At 45.1% G+C, this 27945-nt stretch overlaps 1 protein-coding gene across 2 annotated transcripts; it reads right to left on the reverse strand.

The window, feature by feature from the left end:
- Positions 1–3974: 3974 nt before the first annotated feature.
- On the reverse strand, positions 3975–27462 carry FDFT1 (farnesyl-diphosphate farnesyltransferase 1). 2 transcript variants are annotated; one of them, XM_043891463.1, is made up of 8 exons: positions 27151–27462; positions 17624–17721; positions 16409–16592; positions 12614–12742; positions 11650–11841; positions 9629–9805; positions 8165–8317; positions 3975–4859 (listed from the first exon to the last, which is right to left on the reverse strand). In XM_043891463.1, the coding sequence occupies exons 1-8, from the start codon at positions 27247–27249 to the stop codon at positions 4638–4640; spliced, it is 1254 nt and encodes a 417-aa protein (XP_043747398.1). In that variant the 5' UTR covers positions 27250–27462; the 3' UTR covers positions 3975–4637. The 2 variants fall into 2 exon arrangements, with proteins under 2 accessions (XP_043747398.1, XP_043747397.1); XM_043891462.1 differs by lacking the exon at positions 27151–27462 and having other exon boundaries at positions 17624–18105.
- Between the last annotated feature and the right edge of the window lie 483 nt (positions 27463–27945).

A 27945-nucleotide genomic window follows, 5' to 3' on the forward strand; every position in this document is an offset into this window, starting at 1 on the left:
ACTGGTGGTATAACCAGTCCTAGGACTGGGGCCCTCCAGCGTTGAATCTGGGTGAGAGCAGAGTCCATGTGTGGTTTTATGAGCTCCTGGTCTCTTGGATTTACATTACTGGTTAAGAATTACTTATTTCTGGGAGTTCCCTGGTGGCCCAGTGACTAAGACTGCATTCCCAATGCAGGACGCCGATTCAGTCCCTGGTCAGGGAACTAGATCCCACATGCTGCAACTAAGATCCAGTGCAGCCAAATAAATTTTTTTGAAAATTACGTGTTCCTTTGTATTCTTTTGCATTGTCCTAGATAGTACACAGTAACAGTTCAGTTCAGTCGCTCAGTCATTTCCGACTGTTTGCGACCCCGTGAACCACAGCACACCAGGCCTCCCTGTCCGTCACCGACTCCCGGAGTCCACTCAAACTCATGTCCATTGAGTCAGTGATACCATCCAACCATCTCATTCTCTGTCATCTCCTTCTCCTCCTGCCCTCAATCTTTCCCAACATCACAGGAACATACATACACGAAGGACACCAGTTCTTGAGGGATCAGGAGGCCATTAGAATTGGCAACATCCACTCCACCCGCCATCACCGCCATCACTGGCCTGTTGATACCACAGATCACTTCCCTTCCACGACTGGGAGCTGGACCACTGCTCTTCTGAGAAGCAGGGAGGTTGGACTTTGGATGTGCCTCAGAAGTTAGGATCAGAACTACCTCATACAAGCTCTTAAACTTCTGGTTAACATGTAGGAAAAACTGGTGGAACCCAGTACTTAATGGAATGTTTACTGAGGTTTAAAGCTGTAAATATGGCTTTTACACTGTTTGTACAATTTCAGCTGGGAAACATAACCTTGGCTCTAACATTTTCTGCCCACTCCCAAGCTGCGTTGAATAGTTCCATTTCCTTTCTCCCATCCATGCTATGTACCCACTGGCATCTCCATCCTCAGCTGGAGGCTAGCAGAGATGCACTAAGTGGACCAAAATGGACTTTGGGGCATCTCCATGTTTGGCCTAAGGAATCGTTGCTAGGAAACAAAAAGAATTTACGACTGGGACTGATGTCACTACTTCAGTAAAAAATTTGCCACACTGATACCACCTTGTCACCTCGGCTTATTTTTTCTTGGGTGGCTCCAAGCAAGGGGACAGACAGTTGGAAGTGACAGTGCCTTTTCATTCTTTAAGTGGAGGAGGGCATATTTTTGTTAGAAGTGGGAGCAAACGTTGATCAGCCTGTCCCACTCAGAGCATGCATCAGAACACTACACTTAAGAGCCCTGCTACTCAGGACTGGCCCATGGGCCTGCAGCATTGGCATCTCCGTTATAAGAAATGCAGAATTTGGGAACAGATCTGAGTCTGCAGTTAAAGAAGACTGCCAGGGGACCTGTTAAAATGCAGGTTTTGAGGCACCTCCCCAGATCTCCTGAGAAAGCATCAGTTCAGTTCAGTCACTCAGTCGTGTCCAACTCTGTGACCCCATGGACTGCAGCACGCCAGGCTTCCCTGTCCATCACCAACTCCTGGATCTTGCTCAAACTCTTGTCCACTGAGTTGGTGATGCCATCCACCATCTCATCCTCTGTCATCCCCTTCTCTTGCCTTCAATCTTTCCCAGCATCAGGGTCTTTTCCAGTGAGTCAGTTCACATCAGATGGCCAAAGTACTGGGAGTTTCAGCTTCAGCATCAGTCTTTCCAATGAATATTCAGGATTGATTTCTTTTAGGGTTTATTGATTTGATCTCCTTGCAGTCCAAGGGACTCTCTAGTCTTCTCCAACACCACAGTTCAAAAGCATCAATTCTTTGGCGCTCAGCCTTCTTTATGGTCCAACTCTCACATCCATACGTGACTAGGAAAAAACTGAGAAAGCATGGTCCTAGTAATCTGGAACCTTCAGGCAGTTCACTGAAGTTTAAGAATCAGCCTTAGAGCTCTGTTCCCAAAACTAAGAACCTAGAATGCCTGTTAACAAACATCCAGCCACTCCTCCTGCTACACCCCCAGCTCCAGAGAAGGGGCCCAGTAAATAGAAGAGGGGGGCTTCGAAGCAGTTTCCAGTGGAAGGGTGGGTGTGTTTGTGGGTGCAGGTCTTAGTTACAACTCCAGAAACTGCCCAAATGGGGTTGGGCTCTGTGAGCTTCTTGAATTAAAGCCCTAGATTCAGATTTGTCAGAAACTCCTGTGAGGACAACTAAAAATTTCTCACTGGAAGTAGGAGCCAAGTAGACTATATCGAGGACATATAATCACAGTGCAGAGAAGAGGGCAGGGCAGGCAGAGTTAGACTAAAAATACAGGATGCTCAATTTGAATTCAGAAGTCCTTTTAAAAAAATCATTTATTTTTTGGCTGATGCTATGCATGTGCTTTATCTAGTTGCAGTGAGTGAGGGCTACTCTTCTTTGAGGTGCATGGGCTTAGTTGCTCCGAGTATGTGGGATCTTCCCAGACCAGGGATTGGACCTGTGTTCTCTACACTGGCAGGCAGATTCACTTTTTTTTTTCCTATGTACAATAGATAAAAGTTTTATTAAACTGCAGAGTGTTGTTTCATGGAAATTAAGATGAACATGTTTCACACAAGGTATTTTGCCATGAAGTGAAGTGAAGTCACTCAGTCATGTCTGACTCTTTGCAACCCCATGGACTGTAGCCTACTAAGCTCCTCAGTCCATGGGATTTTCCAGGCAAGAGTACTGGAGTGGGTTGCCATTTCCTTCTCCATGGCAGGCAGATTCTTAACCACTGAACCATTAGGGAAGTCCCAGAACTCCTTTTTAAAGTATAAACATGTCCTGTGTGATATTTGGGATATAATTATACTAGAAAAAAAGTTTATCTGGAATTCAAGTTTAACTGGACATCCTGTGTTTACCTGGGAATTACATCAATAGATTAGAAGGGAAATGTTCTTCCAAAGAGCTTAGGAGCGTGTACCAGAGCCAAGACCCCCATAGCTTTACAGCTGGGAGGGACCCACACCGCCCAGAGGTTCAGAAAGCCCCACAGCCCACGGCTGAGCGAGGAGAGAATCTTCCAGTGCACCCTCAGACCAAGATTGTTGCCACCAGCTTGTCCCGTGTCCTGTGTGAACTTTAGCAGAACTAATAGGTTTCAACATACAATTCTTAACAACCTACCTTGGAATATGGAGACTAAGTTTTGATGCTTAAATTACACATACTTGGAAAATCTGTTGAGTCTGGCTTAGAGCCGTGCTCCCAAGTGGCAAGTAACTCTGAGTCAGCGTGATGACTGGTTTTAGTCTCAAGTGAACTGAGGACCTGCAGCCTCCATGAACCCCAAGTCTATCATCAAACTAACCATCAGTGTATCATCAGACGGCCAGCAGCGGCCACATGACCAGAATCAGTGTGGGTATGTGTGGAGCAGTGCGAACCCAGTTATTGCTGGAACAAACCTCTTTCGGCGACTCACTATATAAAGAACCAAAGCAAAATAGGACTATGCACTGTATACACCAAGAACCCGGCTTCTGGAAAGTTCTATCATGCCCTCCAACAGGGATTCTCGGGCTCTGTGTTGAGACTCATGGAGTCACTGGATGGGCATGGCCCAAACTTCAGCAATGTCTGGGGGAAAAGGGAGACAGACCGTTGTGCTAGGGGAACGGGGCTAACTGCCACTCGGCTTTCAAGCCAGTCACCAGAAAAACATCTGCCTTTCTTGAGAAACAAGAAAAGCCCAAAGCTGAAAATAACCTCTGAATTCAGTAAAATGTCTGAACACGGCTAACAGAACTGGCCAGAAGCACAGCAGGCCAGTGGAGGGGACGCCTTTGCTCCCTTCCTGGCAGGAACAGTGTGGGGCTGGGCAGCCCGGTGGTTCCAGTTTTCTGGGGGCAGCAGCCTGCCACCGTTCCTCAACCACCAACTCCATACCTGAAGTCCCACACCTGCCATGCCTGTCCAGGCTTCCAGGGAACTACCCTTGACAAACACTGAATAATTCAATTCTTTATTATAAAAATCTCAAAAACGTTAGCTTTGACTGGAAACCCACCTGCTACGAAGGGACCAACGGCAATCCTGGAACCTAAACTCCCTTTAAACAAGGAAATGATGCCAACTTCACCAGAACTTGCCTCCTAGGCTTCATGTGCAGCAGACAGACTGCATTCTTAGGAATATTTCCTAGAACTCTACAAATATTCACACCTGCTACATTCAAGTCCACTGGAGGAAACAAAATGATGAAAAAAACAAGAACCAAACGGAAAGAAAACTCACTTCACTTTCTACTGCGATAGGTATTCCAAAGTTGCTTTGAATTAAATACATTTAATTGTAATTCTAGCCTGTATTCACACTAAGTATGATCTCCTCTGCAGGCCCGGATGCAGCCACTCCCTGATGGCAGCCATGAACGTTCGGCCTCAGTCACCCCGCACAGGTGAGTACAGGTGAGGTGTCCTTTCCCTTTAATCCTATCTTTTTCTCCACCACAGGTCACAGTTTCTAAAGGTCCAGGCCCACAGAACTCTTTGAGGGATTAAAACAGGAGGAGAGAAAAGAGGAGCCCACATCCATCCCTGAAGAGAAGGTCAGTCTGTTTCCCGGATGGGGGCTGGGGAGGAGGGGCGCTCAGTCTCCAGACCGAGCCAGTCAGTGCTCCCCAGTCTGAACGTAGTCCTCCGTGACCTGGGACATGGTGCTCAGGTACTGCCAGCTCAGAGCCGCCAGGAGCATGACGAATGACAGGTAGATGGGTGAGTAGTGGCTCCGTGAGACCAGCTGACAGTTGGGGAGATTCTGTGTCCTGATGGTGGAGATGATTTGCCGAGTTTTAGTGGAACAGGGGTCAGAGTTGGGAATTCTGTGATAAATCTGTGGAAGAAAGAGGAAAACATAATAAATCCTAGAAACCTTATAAACATCTGTGCTCACTTCTTGCGACAATCTGCAACAGCTAGGCATTTCATGCCCATTTGACCAATGAGAAAACTGAGGCTCGGAGAATACAAAAGTAACAACCCCAAACCACTTCACCAGTAAGGCAGGATATCAGCCTAGCCTGTGTGATCCCCTAGCCCTTCCCAGAGCAGCAGGGCCATCCCACTGGGCTCTATCCCAGCACCTCGAAGAGCCAGCGGCATCCACATTCTTTGTTGAGGCTGAAGCAGAGTGACGTGGTGCAGGGAAATGCTACTGCGATGCCGCTCCTGTTCCCCTCCTTATTCACACCATTCCCTCTGCCCAGGAACGCTGCTCCCATATTCCGTCCCCAGTCTGAGCCCCACCTCCTGCCCAAGTCTCGGCTTAAGTTTTTCTAGAACACCCGCCTCGAACGCCCAGGTCTGGCCAAGGGCCTCCTCGGGTACCTTCTCAGCCATCACCCTTGCTGGGGTGGAACAGCCAGGGAGGAGGGCAGGAGGGAAGGGGCACAAGCGTGGGGGTTGGGATGCGAGTTCAGACGTCCAATCCCCTGCCTGCTCTTCAAACTGTGCTCACAGGCGCCACCTGGGCATCCTGCGATAGGCACATTCTGACTCAAGAAGGAAAATGCTAGCCCACTTGCGGAAGACGTGGATGGGGGGCACAGGACCGCGCTCTGAGTCGAGAGGATCCACAGGGTGTGGAGAGCACGGACCACAGCCAAACAGGAAGCTCCACCTGCTAGAAAAAGCTGGTCCTTGCCAAGGAATCATCTTTAGCAGGGAAGGAAGTAAAAGTTTCTGGCTGTTTGCCTAAGCATTTGTTTTTGTCCCAAAATAGCTGGTGGAGCTTCTCACCAGCTGCCAGGTAGCCAGACTGCCTTCCAGTGGAGGCAGCTCCAGAGGACGAGGCCCTGAGGAGCAGCTGCCCTGCTCAGGGGGTCTGGGCTTCGCTCCACCTCGTCCTTCACACTTCAGACTTGCGAGAGCCCTGGATTCCCCAAATGTGCACTGCTGCTGCAACCAGGGGCCTCAGGAGTAAACGTCTTCCCGTCTTTCGTGCTCAGCCAGGAGAGACAGGATGTGAGCTAACATCCGGCCACCAGCAAAACGCCCAACAACTTGTGGACTTCATACTAAAAGTCTTCACTTGAAATTTTATTGACAAAATGTCCTTAAGGCTGACATTAAAACCATTTCACATTCCATTCCTTGAGACTCAGAAATCTTCAGTTTTTTTTTTTAAGTCAAATAAACTTATGGCCATTAATATTTCCTCTAAAATACCTTAAGTTTCACTAGAGTAATTTTAAATAAAATAATCGATACCCTGGATGAAAGGTCTGCAAACTTTTTATCTTTTTTATATTTATTTATTTGACTGCAACAGGTCTTAGTTGTGACAAGTCAACGGGTCAACACGTGGGATCTAGTTCCCTGACCAGGGATCAGATCTGAGCCCCCTGCATTGGGAGCACAGAGTCTTAGCCCCTGGACCACCAGGAACGTCCCTGCAAACTTTTCTTAAAGGGCCTAAAAAAGTATTTTCAGCACTGTGGGCCCTGTCCGTTATAGCTGCTCAGCCCTGCTGCTGGAAGCCCTGGAAGCCACGAACAATAACAGGAACAAATGGATGGGGCTGTGTCCTAATATCAAGTCATTTATGAGATCGGGGGTCAGCCAGCTGCGTGCGGCCTGCCCTGCTCTGCCCTAAGTCAAACTGTGAATCCCAACTAGGCTTTAATTCCAGCAGTGATGGAAAATACCTAATAAAATATGAATTCTAATGCAGCAATGGAACTGCCTACATTTTAAAAACATGGTTTTCTAAAACCAATGATCGGAATAAAATTACAAAACTATTCTCTGAACTATAAACTACATAGCATGTTTCTAATTTATATAAAATGGGAACAGTACCTAAAATGTCACTATTTAGAAAGGGTAATTCAAGCCTTTAGAATTGTGGTGAACAGTGGCTCTGAAGTCAGCCAGGCCTGGGTCCAAATTATGGCCCGAGCCATGGCGTTAGGGCCTCAAATTTCCTTGATACTAATAGTACCCACCTATTTGGCTGCTATGCCAGTTACAGAGTAAGTCCCAAGTAAGTGCTGGCTAAACAGTGAACCCCAATGTCCCAAGTCTCATCAGTAGCTATTTTTTGGTCAATGGCTGGACATGTTCATCTAGTCAGTAAAAGAATTTGGGATTTTTAAAAAAACCTGAACTTATACCTTCTATAAGTGCCTCACGCAGAAATGCAGAGGTCTAAACTTGGCAGATGGAAGACAGGGAAGAAATACAAGGAAAATGTGTAATACGCAATGGAAATCAGAGGAAATCATTGTCTTATAGAATTTTTAGATAAAACTGCTCTTATAAATCTTATCCCTATCAAAACATAACCCAGGGACTGGAAGGATCAGAAAACTAGGGGCAGTGGTGACCTGTGGGGAGGGAGGTCTTACGTTTTCAGCTACTTCTGCAGTAGTTCAGCCTTCAATCAGAACAAACCAAAGCCTCTCGGGTCTCTATGCAGAGGAAGGCGGTAGCCACCCACACCCCCTGTGACAATCAAAAATGTCTCCAGACGCTACTAAATGTCCTTAGAAGAGGAGGAAACTGAATCACCTCACTTGAGAAGTAATGCTCAGGGACTGACAAGTAGAGAGCCCCAGCCTCTAAGAAAAAGTTCTTTTGAACCAATTCATATATTACACCCTCCAGTGCTGGGAGATTTGCCTAGAACAGGCATGCTCTGTTTTATGGGGTGCATTCTGGCATATGAAATGAGATCGACATTACAAAATTCAGAAATAGGTGCAGCCTGATGGTTTTCCTTTGTCAAAATCCCCCACGACAGCTTCTCCACTGAGGTCCTTGCTGTAACATGAAGTACAGGGCGGGGTGTCAGGAAGTGTGGCCTGCAATCCTGGATCCCCTCAGAAGCTATGTCATCAGCCACAGGCCTGGCTTCACATGCCTCCGCCGTAAGAGGAGAAGCCTGGTTGGCCTCTAACTTCATCTTCCAGCTCAAATATGATTCTCCTAGGAGCCCCATCGTTAAGACCTGGCTTCCTTTATCCCCTCTGACCAGGGTACCAGGAGGCTCCCAGCAGTCGGCTCCCTGTGCATATTCTTCTGGAATAAAGACCACCAACCCGGGTCTTTGTGCCGTAACGTTGCGAGCAGCTAAGACCGTCTAGCACCCCACTGTGAAGAAAGGCTTGGGCGGTAACGTTATCGCACGGAGCCCACCTCCTCCATGTACTGGTGTATAATGGCTTTCACGGCTGGCATGTTGGTGGCGTCCATCATCAGGGTGACCGCCTGCCCTTTGCGAATCTTCACCACCCCCTTGAACACCTGCTGGTTATTGTAACAGGCAGCCAGAGTAGCAATGGCCATGACCTACGGATAATGAGAGACAGAAAACACATTCATCTCATTTCATGAATACATGTGAGAAACAGCACTGTAACCAGTCATCGTGAGACGGGAAGAGAACATGGGCAGAGAGCACCGAAGGGCCAAGATGCAGCTAACCAGGAGAAAACACCCATAAAGAAAGCATGTCAAGACGACCCCGGCTCCCACACCTCCCTTTCTCAGCAACACACAGAATCAAGCGCCCTTTGCAGTCCTGAATAATTCTATAATTTTGTCACGAAAGTTCCTTTCTATCTGAAAAAAACACACAATCCAACGTAACATTTTCCATGCTAAGGCAGTGAGTTATTAGATCTGAAAAACATATATTCCAAAATAGTATCTGAAAATTTTTCACTATTTTTTCTATTTTTCCTACAATGAACATAATCATTATACATTAAAAAAAAAAAGTACAGGGGGTTGTGGGGGACAAAAGTAGGGTGGGAGGGGGTATGGTCTCCCATACGTAAAGGTAAATTATTTCTAGGATAGATGGAAACCTAAGTCCAGCATATGGTTTCCCAGGTGGCACAGTGGTAAAGAATCAACTTGCAATGCAGGAAACCCGGTTCGATCCCTGGGTCGGGAAGATCCCCTGGAGAAGGAAATGACAACCCATTCTGTTATTCTCGCCTGGGAAATCCAATGGACAGAGAAGCTTGGCAGGCTACAGTCCATAGCGTCGCAAAGTGTTGGACACGACTAAGCACACACACATATATAAGTCCAGCATAGAGATTTCAGTTCCATCAACTGGGCAAGACTGGTCATTAGAATAAGACTAAACCCAGTTTCCAAATCAGTTAAATCCTGTAACTTTCTTCGAGTTAAAAACTGAAACAATTGGTGAAGGGATTTAAAAATTAAGTTCCTAGGTTTCACAGGCTCAGGTTTCATGTTCTGTTATCCAAAGATCTAGGAAAAGGACAGCAAAAGTTAAGTGCTTAATTATGACTTTTTAATAACAGCTTCATCTGTGTTTCACCCAGCACTCCTCATAAAATCTGGAGTTGAAGCCCTCGATTTAAATCGTGAGGATAAGAATCAAAGTAAATAGTTTAGAGTAGCTGATGGGAAAATAGGTTCTAGAAGGTTCTGGAAAAGCACAGACTAAATTCACCTCAAGGCTGAGCTGAGTGTGGCCGTTGTGGGGCAAAGAAAGAAAATACACTAGAGTCATCTTTTAAGGAACTCTCCGTTCCTAAATACACAGACCAAAACAGTAAATGCCTTCCATTATCCCCACCCCCGGCATCCCGCCCTCTCCTCATCAGCCTCCTCACTCCGTACCTGTGGAATAGCGCAGAAGTTAAATATACTCTGGTTCCTAAGTCGGGACAGGTAGGTGATGACGTCGGGGATGTGGTGCAGTGTGTTGGTGATGAGTTCGTTCAGACACTGCACAGCCAAGTCAATGTTCTCTGGCTTAGCAAAGTCACCCAGCTTCTTCACATACTTGCTCCAAGTCTGGACATATAAGCAGATTACAGACAAGTCAGCATATGCATAAGGGAACAATGTGCAAGCCACATGAAAGGACCTGTGCGAATAAGAACTATGATATACAAAGTCCGTCTTGCCGCTGCCTCACCTTTCATCAAGACCGAATCTGCTTTAACCACCACACAACAGCTGTTATAACTACACTCAAAAGTCTAACCACAACCAAGAGTAAGTTATGTGTTTGGGAAAGTGTCCCTTTGGGACAATTAGTGCAGCACAGATGGAGCAATACTTTGATGCCCTCAGGCCAAAAAGACCTCCTGATTTTCGCAAGGCAATTGTCTACTCCTGAAAAAATAACCAGCTATGACAAAATCAGCCACAACGGCACTGTAAGATAAACGTTAAACATTCTCAAGGCGGCCAGGCCTCAAAATAATTAATGATTAACGTTATGTTCTCAATTCTGATAAGAATACAACTGAACAAGCATATCTCGGGGAAACGAGCCGAGCATCTACTATAACAACATTACCCTCCTTGATCTTAGTAACTTGAAAGTGAAATAACAGCCTCAACTTGAACAAAAGGATTGGTTTGATGATCTTTAACGATACTATTTAGAGGGTTCTCTGAAGCTAGCAAATACTTTACTTTTATTCTTAGGTATTCTTAAGCTTCCTAAAGAATAACACTTATTGTAACTTTATACACTCCCCAAAAGAAATGACTGGGCCTAAAAGGACTAACAGATTTAATGGAAAGTCAAATTTGTTTTCCATTCTTAAACTTGCACCTAAACTCACTCAGATTGATGGTACTCAACTGTCCTGCAGAACCTGGGGAAAAAGGTTAATGAGCAGCTATGTAACCATTCTCTAGCTTCAACAGTTACTGACACTTGGCTTCCACTGCCCCAGCCCCCAAATTATTTTAAAATCCCAATAATCATTGTATTTATCATTTTATCCTGATATGTTATCATTTAATACTTTATTATGAATTTCTAAAAGACCAGGAACCTTTCTTGCACATATACCTTATCACAACTAAAAGTTAACTAAAGATAAATGTTTAATACAGATTATCCAGTTAGCAGCCATACTGTCCCACTGTCTGACTTTTTCCCACTTAGTTTCTTCCAGAAAGGATCTTAAACAAACAAGGTCCATGCGTTATATCTGGCTGATGTCACTTAGGTCTCTCTCAGGCCTAGCTGCTCAGTTTGTATTTCACTCCTCAATGTGGCCCAATCCAGGAAGAGAACCCTGGCTGGTCAGTGTCCATGTCCAGTTCAAGGGGGCCAGTCCACTCTGGCTCCTCCAGGCTTGGCCACGGCCCTCATGGACTCACACCCAGTCTGACCAGGAACACCTGTCTGATCTGAGCTCTGGCTTTGTCCTCCGCAGATTCTGCCAGTTTCGTTTGTGGAGCTGGTGTTTTGTCTGCACCCATTTGCATTTTGGAGTTCCTGGGGATGTTCTGTCACTTGTGCTTTTGGACACGTTATCCATGAGCTAGGTTTTGGGTACAGCTTGAGTTTTTCATCTTTTTTTTTTCCCTTTGGTGAGAACCTGGGAAAATCCAAAAACTATGACATAGGAACGAAGCCTCTGAGTGAGTCACAGGACACTATACCCACCACCGGAGAAAGCCTGTCCAAGAGAAAGGGGACACAGCCTGAACCCCTAGATGGATGCAGCCAGTCTCCCTGAAGCAAACTAAATCCTATCCTAGTCTACACATTATCCTGTGTTGTCTAAGGGACCCTGATTTGTGTTTCTGTCACTTGCAACCAACAGGATTTAATGGTTTGTTGTCAGACAGCGTTCAAAATTCTTTCTCCCCAAACCCCCTGAAGCTGTTACCTCTTGAGGCCAAAACTCTCTTCCTTCTCGCTGGTCTTCCAGATAATCACGGATGATGTTTGTTTTCTGCAGGAAAAGGCCCATAGAGTTGGCTCGCTCTGTGTCTTCGCCAATTAAGGGGTCTTCTAACTCTGAGGCCGAGAAGAGACGGGAGAGGCCAATTCCCACTAGCCCAGCAACATAGTGACAGTACTGTAAAAGAATTTGTAGAGTACTTTAATAATGAAGCTTTTACTAAACTGGAAATACTAGAAATCATTAGCTGTGAAAAACCAGGTTCCAAAGAGAGTGTAAAAGATCTCATTTTGCTTTAAAAACACACACACACACACACACACACACTATATACCATGTACATGTAAGGAGTAAAAGACATTCCAAGAAGGATGAACACAAAAGATTTAACAAAAATGATCTCTGGCTCATCAGAGATCTGTGATCTCTAGCTCATGTGATATTTCTTCTTCTTTTTCTTTTTTTACTATATTTTCTATATCTTTACATATATATATATATATATATATATATACACAATGCACATGCACTGCTTCTAGAATAAAAGGTTATTGGAAAAGTAACAAAGTACAGTAAACTTTCTGACATCTGAATTGGGAGTGAAGGCCCTGAGGGAATAAGGAATATTCTAACAGAAAGTACTAAGTAGAGTTTAATCTTGAAGGCATTTTAAGATCTTGCAGTGTCTCAAAATCTTCATTTTGTAGAATGTCATGGTAGTACTTGTTTTTTGGCTTTTCTTTTTTAATATAATGAGGATGTGTTTTAAGCTCTGTGTATTAAGTCCTCAGAAACAACCCCGTGGTAACATAAGACTGTGCAGTGTTCATGAGGAGACGTTACCACTGGGTTGTAAAACCACCGCTTCTTCTTCATCCTAAACACCACGGTGGGCACTGCCAGCTCATTGGTGCCACCAACACCGACAGTGCTCCACAGGGACACGAACCTTGTCCCACTCCCGTTCAGATGTCACGCGCTTATCCAGAAACTCCGCCATCCCAAAGCCCATCTTGCGGCAAACATCGACAATCACTATTTGATATTTCTCAGCCAGATTTCGAAACTCCAGGGAGATCTGAAATGGAGGTCATAAAAAAACAGAAAATATGAAACACGTATTAAAACTGGGAACCAACATGGTACCTACAGATCATAAAGCAAAGCTGTAACAGAACTTGTTAGTGAAGACTCCCAAATGATCCCGCTATAAGCCTACATCTATGTTATGTTATGTTTCTACATACTGAATAATAAGCCCAGCAAACTTCACAAATGTTAAAATAGAAGGGTATAAAAATGCTAGTTTCTAGACTCAAAAGAAGATGCAAAGTCTTATTATAGGCTCATCTTCCCCATTAATGAGAAATGAGATGCTTCAACATAAAACTGGACCTAAGTGTAAGAATTTTAGGAAGAACACCTCATTTTTAGATGAGCCTCATTATAATGAAGATTCGTTTGTGCAGTCTTGGGTGCTCCCTACGCAACAAGCACTTGTGGGTACTGGGGTGCACAGTCGGCAGGTGACCTGCCCTAAGAGCTTATATTCCCCTGAGGAGACCAGACAACCATTTTCCATCATCAGTTTCTGAATTCATGCCATGAAGCTATAGTGTCTTCCCCATTATAAAGGCTACACTTTCTAATTTCTTAAACAACTCAGTTTAGCTCAATCTGAGGCAGACTATCAAATGTTTTTTTTTTTTCCATAGCCCAAGCTTTAATATCAAAAAGTATTATTGATGCTTTTAAAATTCACCGCTACTGCATAAGTATCTTGCTTAAGTTCAAAGAAGTGCTTGTAGGTTGTCAAAATACAAAATACCATGACACTTCTCAAATAATATACTATCCATAAAATATGAAAAGTAGTGAACAGACTTTGCTAAGGATCTGAAGAGTGAGAAATACTTGGTCTACATTTACAGAAAGGTTAGAAAAACTCCCTCAGGAAACACCTAAATGTAAGGACCTGAAGGAAACTCAGCTGGTTACAGGGCACTGAAAGAGCTCTGGATTATTCTGATGAACATTGACTGTTAAACCCCTAAAATCTGTAAAATCAATCCCATCTCTCCAGAACTGTTCTTTCCAGAACAGCTGTTCCAAGACAAAGCCCAAAGGCAATTCCCACGTGGACTGAAGCAAATCAGCGACTCTACCAAAGGTCATCTGAATCCCTGAATCTCGGGAGGACCTGGTCTTTCAACAGCTAACTGGGCTGGGTCAGTTCTATTTATAAAAGGGGCAAGAACAGCCAGCTGGGGGAGGGGCAGCTTAGGCTTGAAAACAAACCCTCCGAGATAAACACTTCACTGCTGAATGTGAACCAATTTCAGCTCTTTGGTACTTACTACGTCGTTGTATAGAACATGAAAACAAATGTCTGGGAAGGAGTGACGATGAGGAGCTCTCCATTTTCCCAGAAATCTGAGGGAGGGACCTCTGCCCAGCAAGGTCAGCCAGGAGGTGCTTCCTCTTGTCCCTCCAGGTAATTCCGTTTCCCACCCATAGTACACTTTTTGGTCCCCAGGTTACTCTCTAGTGATGCTAAGTATGAGAAGAGAAGACACCAAAGAGAGCCCACTGTTATCATGGAGAAAGGCCAGATCCCCAGCAGGGGTAACAGGAGCATGTAAACAGAACCCTCCCTAATAATAAACTTTGGGATGTTATGATAAAAACACTTCACCTATATGCAAAGTTTTACTTTCTTTAAAATTTAATTTTTAATTGGAGGATAATTACTTCACAATATTGTCATGGTTTCTGCCATACATCGACATGAATCAGCCATAGGTATACATATGTCCCCTCCCTCTCGAACCTCCCTCCCCAGCCTACCCCTCTAGGTTGTCACAGAGCACTGGCTTTGGGTTCCCCGCATTATACAGCAAACTCCCACTGGCCATCTATTTTATATATGGTAATGTATGTGTTTCAATGCTACTATCTCAAATCACAAAATTTTCCTTTTAACCATCTTTTAAAGGGACAGTAAAGTGTACCAGGAATTGAGTACGAGGGTTCTGGAGGCAGGCCTTCTGGATTTGAATCCTGGTCCTGCCACTTAACTTCACAGGTAATTTCAGGCAAGGGGCTTAAAACTAAATCTGTGCCTCAGTTTCTTCATCTATACAAAACATGAGGAACAGTGTATCATAGACATTACATGTTAAACTCCATTAATATAAAATAAAGAAGATGATGAATTGATAATGAAATGCATTTCATAACTCATAGCTCAATAAATGAATGCTATTGTTGCTATTATCATTTAAAAGTAAGCCTTTGTTATTCCTCAAGCTATGATTGGAGGTAGATCTCTAAGACTACAAGTCTCCACTAGCACCAGGTGAAAAAGATGCACTGTAACTTAACCCATCACACACAATGGTTGTTCTAGAAAGCCTCTGCTGCTCATCCTAAGTCACTCAATCGTGTCTGAGTCTTTGTGACCCCATGGACTGTAGCCGACCAGACTCTTCTGTCCAGATGATTTCCCAAACAAGAATACTGAGGTGGGTTGCCATTTCTTTCTCCAGGGGATCCTCTGGACCCAGGGATCAAACCCTGAAACTCTTGCATTGGTAGGTGGATTCTCTACCACTGAGCCACCTGGGAAGCCCCTAGGGAACATTGAGATGTTGCCAAATCAAACCTTTATTTATAAGGTATGGAAGAATCACTTATTTATGTGATAAGATATGCAAATCCTAGAAAAGTAGGATCTAGGCACATGCATAAAAGGAATCTGTGGAATTTTCTAAAGCTCAAGATTTTAGTTAGTACCCACTTTACTCCAACAGAATGGACCACGTACCTAATGTTTACAGAACACTCAGTATGTGCCAGACACTACTCTAAGTACTTTCCATGTCTAAACTCATTCAGGCCTCACAGCTCTCACTTTACAGGGGAGGAAACTCGGGCATGAGGAAGTTAATGAGCGCATCCAAGCTCACACAGCTGCGGACGACAGAGGTCATCCTGCTTCAGTGCTCACTCAGTCCAGGTGCAAAGAGCCCCCGCCCTACTCCACAGCCGCCACCCATTGAGCTGCACGGTTTGCCACCAGACTCGGTGCTCCAGAGGCCAGCAGTGTGACACACCCAGGCTGCATTCGTGGGTGCACAGACTGGACAACGCATCTTTCAGGACACCGGCGTTTGAGAGCTCTCTCCACAGGAAGAAAGGCTGGACTTACCAACAACATCCTGGTAACCATAGCAGCAAATAACATCTGCCTAAGAGCTCCACCTTCATTAACTCTTTCCATCCTCAAAAACATACTAGGAGGCAGGGACTTTTAATCTACTTCATAGATGAAGAAATGGAATCCCAGGCAGACTATGTGATGCTGCACCAGTAGTGAGCAAGTGTGCGGCCGCCAACCCAGAAAGTCTGGCTTGACGCACCATCGCCACGTTATGCTGTGCTGTCCTGAGACTGCTGGTGTGTAGTTCCCTGTAGGCTCACAGCTCAGTAGTAAAGAATACGCCTACCAATGCAGGAGGCACAGGTCTGATCCCTGGTTTGGGAAGATCCCCGGGAGGAGGAAATGGCCATCCACTCCAGCATTCTTGCCTGAAGAATCCCATGGACAGAGGAGCCTGGTGGGCTACAGTCCACGGGGTCACAAAAGCAACTTAGCAAGTAAACAGTGACAACCAGGCACACAAGCTGGCTGACAGCCACCCCACCAATCATGCACACGACTGCAGCCCACTAGTCCTACTACCGTTGGAAAGTCCTCCAGGACTTGTCGGTCCTTCTCCTGGCTCTCCGTGAACCGCCAGTCAGGCTCATAAAGGTATGAGTGGAAGTTGTGTAGCAGTGGCACTTTTCTTTCTATACTGATAGTCATGTCATCTTCCAGCGTGTCCAAAGCTCGGAGAACCAGATAAAATATGCATACTGCATGGCTGTAAGAAAGGAACAACTACTAATACACTGGAACAAACATTCAAAGATACTGTTTCAAAATCACATTTCATTTTTGCCAGGCCATTTTGAAAACCTTCCTACACTCTTAACTCTAGAGACCACTGAAAGGATATCCAAAGCTTTTCCTAATTAACGCAACTTCTTAGCTTTCCTTTCTTAGATGGGAGCAATGGGCTTCTGTAATTTATAAAGATAAAAATAAAAAATGTACCAGCTGGATGTCACTACTACTCCCAGAATGAGTTACATTTAACTACTGAAGAAGTGTAGAAAGACCAAATGTATAGACAGAACCATTATTCTGCAGATAAAATAAACTCAAAAGACACAATAACATCTCAAGTCTAAATACTATCATGTATGGCTGGCTGGCTCAGTAGTGTCTGACTCTCTGCAGCCTCATGGACTCCAGGCTCCTCCGTCCATGGAATTTTCCAGGCAAGAATACTGGAGTGGGTTGCCATTTCCTTCTCCAGGGGATCTTCCCCACTCAGGCACTGAACCTGAGTCTCTTGGCAGGTGGATTCTTTACCACTAGCACCACCTGGGAAGCCCAGATACTATCATACTTAAAGGCAATTGGTCTAAGTCATGTATATAATCTGCACAGAGGTAATTTCAGAAGAATTAACCCAATAACTAGAAATGCAAAGTAGCCTAAGTGAAACCAAGGAAAATACATGAGTGAGCCGCTCAGAGACAGGTCCAGCGGCCAGGACTAAAAAAAGTTAATAAACATCACCCCCCCACCCCCGCCCGCACTGTCCCCACCCCAAAGAACTGGGCAGGGACACGATGAGATGGCCAGGTGCCTGGAAGGGCCCAAAGTAAACACAGGCGCGTTTCAACCGCCAACATTTCCTTCACCCACTGGGGCACGTTCTGGCAAAGCCACAGCACCAAGACTGCAACGCTATGAGTTCTGCCAAAAAGTAGCTTCGAATGACTCTGCAGGCCTCTGGCAAAGTTTTCCTCCCCCAAGTAAAAAACTGCAGCCTCTGCCACTCACCGCATTTCCCCATCCAGCGCCTGGATAACAGCTGCGAAACTGCGACTGGTCTGATTCAGGTACTTGTAGCAAGTTTTCAAGCTGCTGCTGAGCGAGTCCTGCGGGCAGAGGAGACACACGGCGGTGGGAGACGCGGAGGTGCTGGAGTGGGGCTGGGGCGAGCGGCCGGCTGCCGCGGGGCTCCGCAGCCGGCCGCACACGCCCTCTCCCCGCGGCCGGTCCTTGGACGGCCAGGCGGCGGGAGGCAAGGGGCAGCCGCGCGAGGGGGTGCCCGCGCCCCTGGGTGCCGCGCCGGGACTCAGCACCAAGGTCCTCTTGAAGAGGGACATGGCCTTGGTGCTGCAGGCGACTGCGGCCATGGGAATCGCAGGGCCAGCGCAGTTTTTCCTCCATAGACCCGAGCCGAGCGAAGAGGCGCCCACCGCGGGGCGGGACGGGCTCTCCCTCCCCCGCAGTAGGCATGGGGCTCCCCAGCACCGAGCAGGCGCCCGCCGCCCGCCCCCTGCGGGCCCCGCCCACCCCGCGGCCAGCCCCTCTCACCCCACAACCCCGCCCGCCGCCCGCCCCCTGCGGGCCCCGCCCACCCCGCGGCCAGCCCCTCTCACCCCACAACCCCGCCCGCCGCCCGCCCAGACGTAAGCCCCGCCCCGCGCCTCCGGCTCAAAACTCTGCCACCTTGCGCCATCCTCTCAGTTCCCCTTCTCCCCAGAACCCAGAGGCTGTTTAAGGGAACCCAGTCCTCTTTTGAGAAGTTGGCTCTTTCTCCTTCAGCGGAACCTCCCCTCGGCCAAACCTTAGCCAGGCTCCTCTGAATCCTCAACCTTTGTACTTCGGTGCTTATCTTTGCATCGCTCAGCTCTAGCAAGAACGCGGTTAAATTCGTTTAGCCAGAATCCCCCATAACCCATATATGATCACCCTCACTATCTGGCCGGGTTCCTCTTCCCCCACTTATCCTAGCGCCCCAGCCTGCCTCCAGTAAAAATCGATAGGTAGTTCAGGCAGAATGCTCTTTACCCCATAGGTTTCCTCTTAGTAATTTTCCATCCACCCGCCCCTACACTCTGTTCGGAACTGAGCCCAGTTCTATCCTGAAGTCTTCCTCTACTGCAAACGCTTTTCTGAATAAAATCTTTTCTGACCTCTTTAACGACTGTCCTGTTCTGGTTTTACTTTAACACCTGTTAAAGCTCTATTAGGGGCTTCCCAGGTGGCTTAGTGGTAAAAACTCTTGCCTGCTAATGCAGGAGACAAAAGAAACCGGTTTAATTCCTGGGTCGGGAAGATCCCCTGGAGGAGGAAATGACAACCCACTCCAGTATTATACTGTTACATTCCAGTATATTATATATTATTTATATATAATTATAAATTGTATATATTATTTATATATGTGTATATTATATATATTACATATTATAATATATCTTATATTCCAGTATACTGGAAAACTTCATGGACAGAGGAGGCTGGCAGGGTACTAGTTCAAGGGATCGCAAAGAGTTGGACACGACTGAGCACGCGCACACACACACACACAAACCTCTATTATCCTCTGGAAAGCTAATTATTCCTTTTATAAACATTTCTAATCATCTTTCCCTTTCAAATCAATGAACTGTAATGATCTTTATGAACTTTATATTTACTCTACCCCCATGGCATCACCCACTCGATGGACATGAGTTTGAGTAAACTCCAGGAGTTGGTGATGGACAGGGAAGCCTGGCATGCTTTCATGGGGTCGCAAAGAGTCAGAGACGACTGAGCGACTGAACTGAACTGAAGGAAGACAAAAACTGTTTCTTAAAAAAAAAAAAAGCCATATTTTAATATGCAACCTTATCAGAAAGAATTGCTGTTTTGTATTTATTTTTATGGAGACTCTATTTTAGAGCAGTTTTAGGTTCAGAGAGAATTGAGTTCCCATATACCACCCCCCACAACCAGTCTCCCCGCACTCTCTTTTTAAGAGAGAAACAGGAAATAATTTGCAATATCTAACAACAAGGGGATTGTTTAAAAAGAATATGTGTGTGTGTGTGTGTGTGTGTATATATATATATATATATAAGTAAATCCCATAGTCACTTTGGACTGTTAACAGTGAAACTTGGGACCTTGCTAGGATCCAGGTAACCTATGTTCTTTTCATTTGTGTGTATTTCCTAAATTTACAAACATGGATACATATTCTTTTGTCAAGAGAATAAAGCTTTTCTTTTAATCATAAGAATTTCACTTTATTGTGAAATTCAATTTAAAATTGTTAGTAAAAATTAGTATTTACTAAGCACCATATATTAGTAAAATCATTTTGGACATACAGTCTGGCATATAAAAATACTCAATGACGGGCTGATGAGTAAATTAATTAGTTCAGAGAGTATTTTAAGAGCAATTCATCAACTCCTCTCTCAAAATGTGGAGAGGAAAGACTTCACAATAAATAAAAGGAGCTCTTTTCTGAGCTCTGAGCCAGCTCTTCACAAACAACTTGATTCCTTTCCCTGCTCTGCCAAATGTTTCCATCCTCAGCTACACCTAAGGGTTTGGGGGCTGATGTCAAAGTTAGATTGCACTCCTTCTGAAGAGCAACACTCTTTAAGAACATGCCCCTCCTTTCCAAAAACACCCTCTCCAGTTTTAAAAGCGACCCAGGTCACTAAATCACTTCTCATCTCCTTCTACCATCAGTCTTTTTCTTGGCACCTATTTGTTTCAATACATCTGTAACAATTTCCTCAAATTACCAAGAAGATACAGGGAAGATATAACTAAAAAACACACTATGGAAAAAGTCACTGTTACAAACATTTCTACTGCTTGCTTCCCATGAGCTAAGGGGGGTTGGGGGAGGGAGTGGGAAGCTGTCCCTTGAGCTTCCTATTGTTCTCCTTTGCTGAGATGAGCATGCTCCCAAGAACTCTCCAGGGAGACAGAAGAGGGATGAAGGGCATTGAGGGGAAGAGTGTGCAGTGGTGAGAAGTACAGGACTGTACTCCCAGGACACAAGTGGACGGTGACCAACCTTCCCCACAGCCTTCCATTCAGACTGCATGCAACAGAGGTTTCCTCAGAAGGGAGGGAAAACCCCACAAACTTGACAACTGAAGTTAGGAAACAAGTGTAATAACTACCACTTACTGGGCAGTAACTATATGTCAATCACAATACAAACAAAATCCTTGATCCTCACACAATCCTTTAAAGAAGATAACATACAGACCTGCAGTCCACCCAAGGACTTCAAGGCCAGATGTGTAGCAGAACTCAGAATCTGTAGTGTTTTAGAAGACAGGCAATAAAATGCTTACATATCCTGTCTTTGTTGAGTGGCTCCCTGTAACGGATTATGAACATTTTTTCAACAGTGAATAATTATCCTAAGTGGGATGACTTTAAATCAAAGCACATTATACCACCAAATGACCTTGAGCCAGACTTATTAAAAACCTGTTTTTCGGCCGCTTTGGAGTTGGGAAATTGTGACTGAGAGATTGTGAGCCACTATGTCTATTTTATGGATGAAGAAACTGTTGCTGAAAGTTAAGCGACCACAAGTAATAGAGTCAGGATTTGATTTAATAGAGAAGATGTTAGTCTAAATAATAGTATTTAGACTTGATGGAAGCCAGAACTTCATGATTAGAAAACACTTTTTCCATTTTGTGCTAAGTGACGTCACACAGCATGCAGCTGGCAGGATGCCTCCAGATTTATTGATGTGCTTCTAAAAATTCAGGATAAATCAAGTGTAGGGAACCCTGAACTCCTACAGCCAAATCTTTCTATGATTAAAATAATCTCAGCCCTCCAAGTCTGCTAAGTATAAATCTTTCTCTCCAGCGTCCTTGTTACCTAAGAGAAAAACTAAGATAATGTTTAGTGAAGAAGTCATATGTGGCCCTTTTCTGAAATTATTTGCAAATATTTTGTTATTAATTTTATGGGCTTCCCTGATAGCTCAGCTGGTAAAGAATCCGCCTGCAATGCAGGAGACTCTGGCTCGATTCCTGGATCGGGAAGATCCCCTGGAGAAGGGACAGGCTACCCACTCCAGTATTAATGGGTCTCCCTGGTGACTCAAACGGTAAAGAATCTGCCTGCAATTCGGGAGACCTGGATTAGATCCCTGGGTTGGGAAGATCCCCTGGAGGAGGGCATGGCAACCCACTCCAATATTCTTGCCTGGAGAATCCCCATGGACAGAGGAGCCTGGTGGGCTAGAGTCCATGGGGTTGCAAAGAGTCACAACACGACTGAGAGACTAAGCACACACACACACGTTATTATATATTTGTGTTTTGAGGGGGGAGAAAAATTCCGTTCCCTATTATCAGATGCTGCCAGGGATCTGTGACCCAAAACAGAAAAACAGTCACTGCTTTACAATCCAAGATATACAGTTTCTGGAACACCTCCCAGGACAGGTAATTCACTACCTCTGGAGACTGCCCACCTTAGTTTGGTTTTTCGCTGTCCCATAGGTATTCTTATGTTTCTCTGAGGTATACTCAGCCATTTAAAAAAAAATGCTTCATACAGATTAAAACTGGCTCAGAAAACCTACAACTAACAAAATAATCCCTGGAGAAGGAAATGGCAACTCACTCCAGTAATCTTGCCATCACTCCAGTAATCCCATGGACAGAGAAGCCTGCTGGGCTACAGTTCATGGGGCCGCAAAGAGTCGGGCACAACTGAGCCGCTGAGCACAGTAAAATATCGTGCTCTGTGTTCACCAGACCTTAGAGCTAGGAGAGGCAACAGTCCGGGTCTCACTTTTCAAAAAGTTAAAACCCAAATCACAAGCTTATAAATGATGTCCCCTGACTTCAAACATTCAGCTCCCTTGTCCTGCTATCATTTCTTCTTTGTAGTACTTCTCTCCACATGAAATACTGTATATTTGCTTTTTTTTTTTTTTTTCATTCTGTCTCTTCTACAAGAATGTAAGGTTTGTAAAAGCAAGGTCTTCACCTATTTTGTTCACTTTAATCTCAAGCTCCTAGAACAATATCAAGCACGCAACCAGTGGTCCCATGTCTGTTAGATGAATATAGAAAGGAAGGAAAGAAGGAAGGGAGTAAGGGAGGGAGGGACTATACAGCAGAATTGCAAAGAATTGGAAAGGGAAGAAACCAGAAATTGTTGCGTGCCTGTGATGTGTCCAGAGCACACATGACAGTGTTGGGATGTGATCCGCTGTCTGGGGCCAGTCCAGGCCTGTGCTCTTTATCCCGGGGTGACCTTCAGAGTGGAAGCAGGAAGGTCTTCAAAATTCAACCACTTTATGTCACAGTTTTATAACCTGTAAAATGGTAGTACCAATAGCTCTTATGTCTTTAGGGTTGTTGTCAAGATCAACTAAGTGTGGTAAATTACAAAATGGCCATAAAGTTTGTGGCTCTTTCCATCAGAAGGAGTCTCTCTCCACCTCTTTGCATGTGGGCTCCCCTTTTTTTGGCCAATAAGACAGTAGGAACTGTGAGTCAAGCATAAAGCTCAAGAGTGTGTGCACATGAGGGTTTGCACAATTCCAGTCAAGAGCGGAGAGTTCCCAGGCTAACAGGCTGCATGTGACACAGAGTCCCCAGCCTACGTCTGTAAATCACACATGGTCCAGCCACACGCCAGCTGGCCAACTGAGCAAACCCGGGAGAAATCAACCCCAAGCTGGAACAGACCAGAACCCCCCAGCTCTCCTAGAGAACTGTGAACTCAATAACAGGTGTTATTTTAAGTCACTGAATTTGGTTTTTTAAATTATGGTGAAATACATTGTTGTTTAGTCACTAAGTCGTTTCCAACTCTTTTGCGACTCCATGGACTGTTGTCCACCAGGCTCCTCTGTCCATGGGATCTTTCAGGCACGAACACTGGAGTGGGTTACCATTTCCTTCTCCAGGGAATGGTCTAGACCCAGGGATCTAACCGATGTCTCCCACACCGGCAGGTGGATTCTTTACCACTAAGCCATCAGGCAAGCCGTGGTGAAATATACATAACATGAAATTGACCACCTTGGCCATTTGTAAGCATAGTCATACTATTGTGCAACCAGACTCCAGAATTAAGTCACCCTGTTTTGGGGTGGCTACCCAGTGAAAGCTAACTGATAATAGATTTCAAGTCTAGCACATAGAAGAACTCAAATGCTGTCTATTATTAATTTGATTAGTTTAACTCACAGTATAATCCCCTAATCCCATTCACCTGCCAAATCACTGTTCCCAAAATACTGCTTTCATCATGTCACGGGTGCATTTGACCATTGCTTGCTTCCACGAATACAGCTCAGCTCCAGGATTCCCACATGCAACTACTGCACTTCATACTTCTTTTTTTTTTAAAGTTAATTTATATTGGAGTACAGTTGCTTTACAATGTATTTCTTTTTTTAACAATTTTTTTCTAAATCCCTTTATCTATTTATTTTTTAAAGCATTTATTTATTTACTTAGCTGTGCCTGGTCTTAGCTGCAGTACATGGGATCTCTGGACCTTAATTGCAGCATGTGGGATCTAGTTCCTTGTCCAGGGTTGGAACCTGGGACCCCTGCACTGGGAGCAAGGAGTCTTAGCCACTGGACCGACACCCTTTACAGTGTACTTCTAACTTGGAATCCTCAGCCCCACACACTGTGCACAGTCTTACCAAATGACTTGGCTCATACTGGCTTTATACACGGATGATCCCCACCACTAATCTAAATCTAATACTTCTTCAAGGCCCTACACATTACAAAGCATTTTTCCGTAAAACTTTTTGCTGTAAAATGGTTCTACTTCACTAAAATTTCCTGAAATCTCAATGAACTTAAAAAGACTTGGCATTTCCTAGGTTAACTTTTTTTTTTTTGCCAAACTGCACGTGTGCCTGGGATCCCAGTTCCCCGACCAGGGATCAAACTCTCACCCCCTGCACTGGAAGCGCAGAGTCTTAACCACTGGACCACCAAGGAAGTTCCCTAGGTTAACCTTTGTAACCTGTTCTCCATCAGAGATGAACTGAGGGTACACAGTTTCCTGTCGGTGTCCATCACACAAAGTGTGTTCAGCTTTCAGCTGAATCTGCACCACCCTTTGCGTAATGTGAATCTGTTGCTCATCACCTTAATGACTGTCAGTATGATGGAATGAAAAAGTTTGTTATAGTATTTTCAGTATTTTTCTCTTCACTTAAAATGTTTTAGGGACTTCCCTGGCAGTCCAGTCGTTAAGACTTCAGGCTCCTAACGCAGGGGGCATGGGTCTGCTCCCTGGTTGGGGAACAAAGATCTCACAGGCTGCAGAACATGGCCTAAAAAAATAAATAAAATAAAACATTTTATAAATAAAGTATATTTTTAAAAATTAAAGCAATTATGAGTTATGTTAATTAGAAATACAGCATCCATAAGAAAGGAATTGAAAGTTCTGAAATAACCAGATCACACCTAAGGAATATTGTTCAGTTTTGAATACTAGACTTTATAAAGTGAGAGAGGCCAGGTTGGTTAATGACCTGGAAAAAGTAACATATAATGAATAACTACAGGCAGAACACAGAACATTTGGCTTGTTTATCAGTATTCTTGGAGAGAATGAGACTTGTCTTAAAATACTTCAAGTGGCATATTACAAAACAAGGATTAGACTCTCTTGACTCCAGAGGGTGAACAAAGAGTAAAAGTTCAACTCATTGTTAAGAAACACTTTGTAAAAACCAGAACTGTCAGTCTCCAGAGGTAGTGAATTGCCTGTCCCAGGAAGTATCCAGGAAACTGTACATCTTGGATTGTAAAGCAGTGGCTATTTTTCTGTTTTGGGTCACAGATCCCAGGCAGCATCTGATAATAGGGAACAGAATTTTTCTACCCCCTCAAAACACACAAATATACAATAAAATAAATATTTCCAAGCAATTTCAGGAAGGGACCACCTGAGAGCTCTTGGCCAGAATCTCCTAATTAAACAAATATCCACCAAGGCATGGGGCCGTTTAAGGCTGTGTTTCCTTTAGGCATCCCTTAAAAAATTAACCCCCTATCCCAATCAGAGGTGACTTTTCCCTTCTGTAAATTTCTTTAGGGCATGTAATCTGCCATAGTTACTTGAGTTTCTTTTGTTTTCGAAGCTAGAGGTTTCTTGAGGGCACTGCATCAAGGTACATCAAACAAGACTCCTGTTTTCAAACAGCTTAAAATCTGGAATCAAACAGACTCTTAACTCTGAAAGGGACTTTGGGAACATAAACCTATCCACAAATAACCAGGATACAAGACTATGGGGCTGATACAAGATTAAACAGTGCTAGAGAAAATGGTTGAGGGAGGGTCAGAGGTAACATGAAAAGGCATCTCATTATGGTGCCTGCCTAAGTGTTCTATGAACAATTTTATAACATTTTATCGACCTGACAAGACAATGAGCTCTTTGGGTGTCTAATTTGTCTACACATGTTATCCTGCCTTTCTGCCCCCAGCATAAAGCCTAAAAGAGAATGCGTGTTTAATAAATGTCTGCTGAGTGGTCAACAGAGGTAGCATTCACAGAAGCTAGACTGTGAAGGAGAAGGATTCTGAGTTACATCACAAAGGGAAAATTTTTCTGATGGAAAATTACAGTATTTTAATAAAGGACAACTAAGAGTAGATTTAAACAAAGAACAGTATTTGTGATGTTTCCATTGGGGAAAAGAATTTATAACTTTTGATATAACCCCACTAATTCAGTTGAATGTGTCTATTCATTTAAAAATCACTTAATGAGTTTCTTGTTGGAATAAATACCGTATTTATTCATTGTAAATTCACTGAACATAGGGTACAGGAGTGAAGCAGATGAAATATAAACAAAACCAAGTCTGGCCTTCAAAGAGCCAACGGTGTAGCTAATCGACAGACAGACAACTAATTAGAACTTGCAAGAGTAGATAAATGTTCTAAAAAACTCAGGGGGCACAGAGGACGAAGGGACTGCTCAGACTGCAGGAAAGAGGGGGGAGAAGCGTACGGAGGTGGTGCAACTGAAAACTGTAAGAATGAGTAAGGTTTCATTCCAGAAAAGGTATTCCTGACGATATTTGCACAGTTCATTATGTTCACAAAATTCTTTCACACGTCCTCTCCCATTTAATCTACCCACATAGTCTCGGTTGTGTAACCCACGTATTAAAACACATAAAAAAATCAATCTCAGGGACAGGACGAAATGTGAAGCCAAACTACTTGAAAACCAATGTCTTGAACGAATAGACACATTTTAAGCAACAAGACAACTTGGGGGTTGGGGGAATGCCTAGGAGACCAAGGGCAGCCGGGCCAAATATTGGGGTAACGGAAGGTGAACCAAACTTGGCAGGTGGGGCCGCCTGACGTGATAGGGGTCTGCTCCCCGGAGAGAAGGAGGGAGCTAGAGGGGTCTGGCACTCGCTGGCCGCCACCTCTGCGCTCGATTCTGGGCCCTGCGGGTCAGACCCAGAAGTCAGCGGTCGCGCGCAGCCTCCCCACTCCGCGAGGATGCAGGGATGCTCAGCCCACCTGGTCCATTTTGGGTATCACCTTCCGCCGGCCCCCCATCTGGAAGCGCAGAAGGTTGTAGAACTCCTCGGGGTGCCCCAAGCACTTCACGAACTCCATGCTGGCGGCAGCGGACGGTCGGATCCCAGAGCTCACCTCGTCGATACCTCAGCCCGGCCCCTTCCCGCACTCTAGGAAGGATTAGGCTGCGGAGGTGCGGCGAGATGGCGGGGCGGGGCGGAGGCGGACCCAACGCGGCGGCGCCACGCCCATTTCCCCACCAGCTTCAACGGGCCTCCAGCTCTCGCGCCGCTCCCGGTGGGCGCGCGGGGTGGACTGACGGGTGTCGATTGGCTAGGGCCGCTCGCACCAGTAAGACGCTGGCCAATCGGCGGCGGCATGAGTCTGGCGTGAGGACCACATCCTAGAGGCTAAATGGAGGGTGAGAAAGGGGCGGGAGAGCGGGATTGGCGCTCGTAATAGAGGCGGGCCTTTGTTTTCCTCTGCTTGCCCAACGCGGATCTGAGGTGATGAACCCTCGCTTTGCGAAACCCCGAGGCGGAGCTCAAGGTGTTGGAGACCGGCACCGGCCTGGCTTCATCTTAAAGCCCAGCGGGTGGGAGTCCAATGTGACTGTCAATAAGCCCTCCACAAGTTCGTCCTGCCGACCAGATTCGCTCTTCCCGGACGCACTCGGCGCAGCCGCACCTCGCTGGGCGGGATCAGCCTGAGGCTGCCGAGCACACTTAAATTTAGTCCCAGAAAAAAATTTTAAGAATCTCTACACCGTATCCAAAGATGATATGGAAAGTGCTC

The sequence above is a fragment of the Cervus elaphus genome, chromosome 29 (genome assembly GCF_910594005.1).
Source record: "Cervus elaphus chromosome 29, mCerEla1.1, whole genome shotgun sequence".
NCBI lineage: Eukaryota > Metazoa > Chordata > Mammalia > Artiodactyla > Cervidae > Cervus > Cervus elaphus.

Coding starts and splice junctions, on each gene's coding strand:
- FDFT1 (XM_043891462.1), bottom strand. CDS start 17,982: ATGGCCGCAGTCGCCTGCAGCACCAAGGCCATGTCCCTCTTCAAGAGG. Junction 11,842..12,613: donor CTGAACGGGAGTGGGACAAG/GTTCGTGTCCCT, acceptor ATTCTTTTACAG/TACTGTCACTATGTTGCTGG. Junction 9,806..11,649: donor GAGAGTTTTGGCCTCAAGAG/GTAACAGCTTCA, acceptor TTATATGTCCAG/ACTTGGAGCAAGTATGTGAA.